The sequence below is a fragment of the Galeopterus variegatus genome, unplaced genomic scaffold (genome assembly GCF_000696425.1).
Source record: "Galeopterus variegatus unplaced genomic scaffold, G_variegatus-3.0.2 Scaffold7497, whole genome shotgun sequence".
NCBI lineage: Eukaryota > Metazoa > Chordata > Mammalia > Dermoptera > Cynocephalidae > Galeopterus > Galeopterus variegatus.
This window is the reverse complement of record NW_007733608.1, coordinates 43248-44442: the sequence shown is the minus strand read 5'-3', so window position 1 is coordinate 44442 and position 1195 is coordinate 43248. Positions and strand designations below refer to the sequence as shown.

General features: G+C 33.2%; 1 protein-coding gene across 1 annotated transcript in view; it reads right to left on the bottom strand.

Annotated features, from left to right (window-relative positions):
* Positions 1–525: 525 nt before the first annotated feature.
* The window catches only part of LOC103607513 (RNA-binding protein 41), a gene marked incomplete at both ends in the record, with an annotated part of 21271 nt that continues 20601 nt past the window's right edge, over positions 526–1195 (bottom strand). Inside the window, one exon of the mRNA XM_008592009.1 lies at positions 526–560. Within this exon, the coding sequence (XP_008590231.1) occupies positions 526–560 (35 nt within the window). The remainder of the gene's footprint in view (positions 561–1195) is intronic.

Sequence of the window (1195 nt, the reverse complement as noted above, 5' to 3'; positions counted from 1 at the left end):
CATGTTGTAGTATGTGCCAGAAGTGTTCTCTGCTCTTCTATGTTTTGAAAGAGTTTGTGAAGAATTTCTATTAATTTTCCTTTAAAAGTTTGGTAGAACTCATCTAAGAAGCCATTTGAGCCTGGGTTTTTCTTTGTGGGTATTTTTTCTTACTAATTTAACCTATTTACTAGTTATAGACCTATTCAGATTTTCTATTTCTGTTTGATTTGGTTTTGGTAGTTTGTGTTTTTCTAGGAATTTCTCCATTTCATCTAGGTTATTTATTAGCATACAATTGTTCATAGTATTCCTTCATAACCCTTTGTTTCTACAAGGTCAGTAGTAACTGTGTTTCCTCCTTTATATTTGATTGTAGTAATTTGAGTCTACTTTTTTCCTAGTCAAATCTAGCAAAAGGTTTGCCAGTTTTGTTGATATTTTTAAAAAACCAACTTTTGGTTTTACTGGTTTTTCACCACTGTTTTTCTATTATCTATTTCATTTATTTCTCATGTGTCTTTTTTCTTTTCTTCCTTCTGCTTGCTCTAGGTTTAGTTTCCTCTTCTGTTTCCAGGGTCCTAAGGTATAAAGTGAAGTAATTATTAAGTGACCTTTCTTCTTTTTAAGTATAAGCATTTATACCCATAAATTTCCTTCTAAGCATTGTTTTAGCTGCATCCCATAGGTTTTGGTATGTTGTCTTCATTTTCATTAATCTCAAAATATTTTCTAATTTCCCTTGTGATTTCCTCTTTGACCCACTGGTCATTTAAAAATGTGCCTAATTTCCACATACAAGGGTACCTCGAAAAGGTCATGGAAAAATAGAAAGATAATGTGAATCTTTCCATGAACTTTTTGAAGTACTCCCATATTTGTGAGCTTCCCAAGTTCGTGTGATTAATTTCTAACTTCATTCCATGTGTCAGAAAACATACTTTGCAATGATTTCAGTCCACTTGTATTTATTAAGGCTTGTTTTATGGTTTAGTTTATGGTCTATTCCAGAGATGTTTCATATGCTTAAGAAAGTATGTGTTCTGATGTTGCTGGGTGGAATGTTCTATAGATATCTTCCAAGTCAATTTGGCTTACAGTGTTGTTCAAGTCTTTTATTTCCTTGTTTATCTTCTGTCTAGTTGTTTTATTATTGAAAGTGAGGGGGAAAAAAAAAAAAGGGCCGGCCGGGTGGCGCACTGCTATAGTGCGCCGC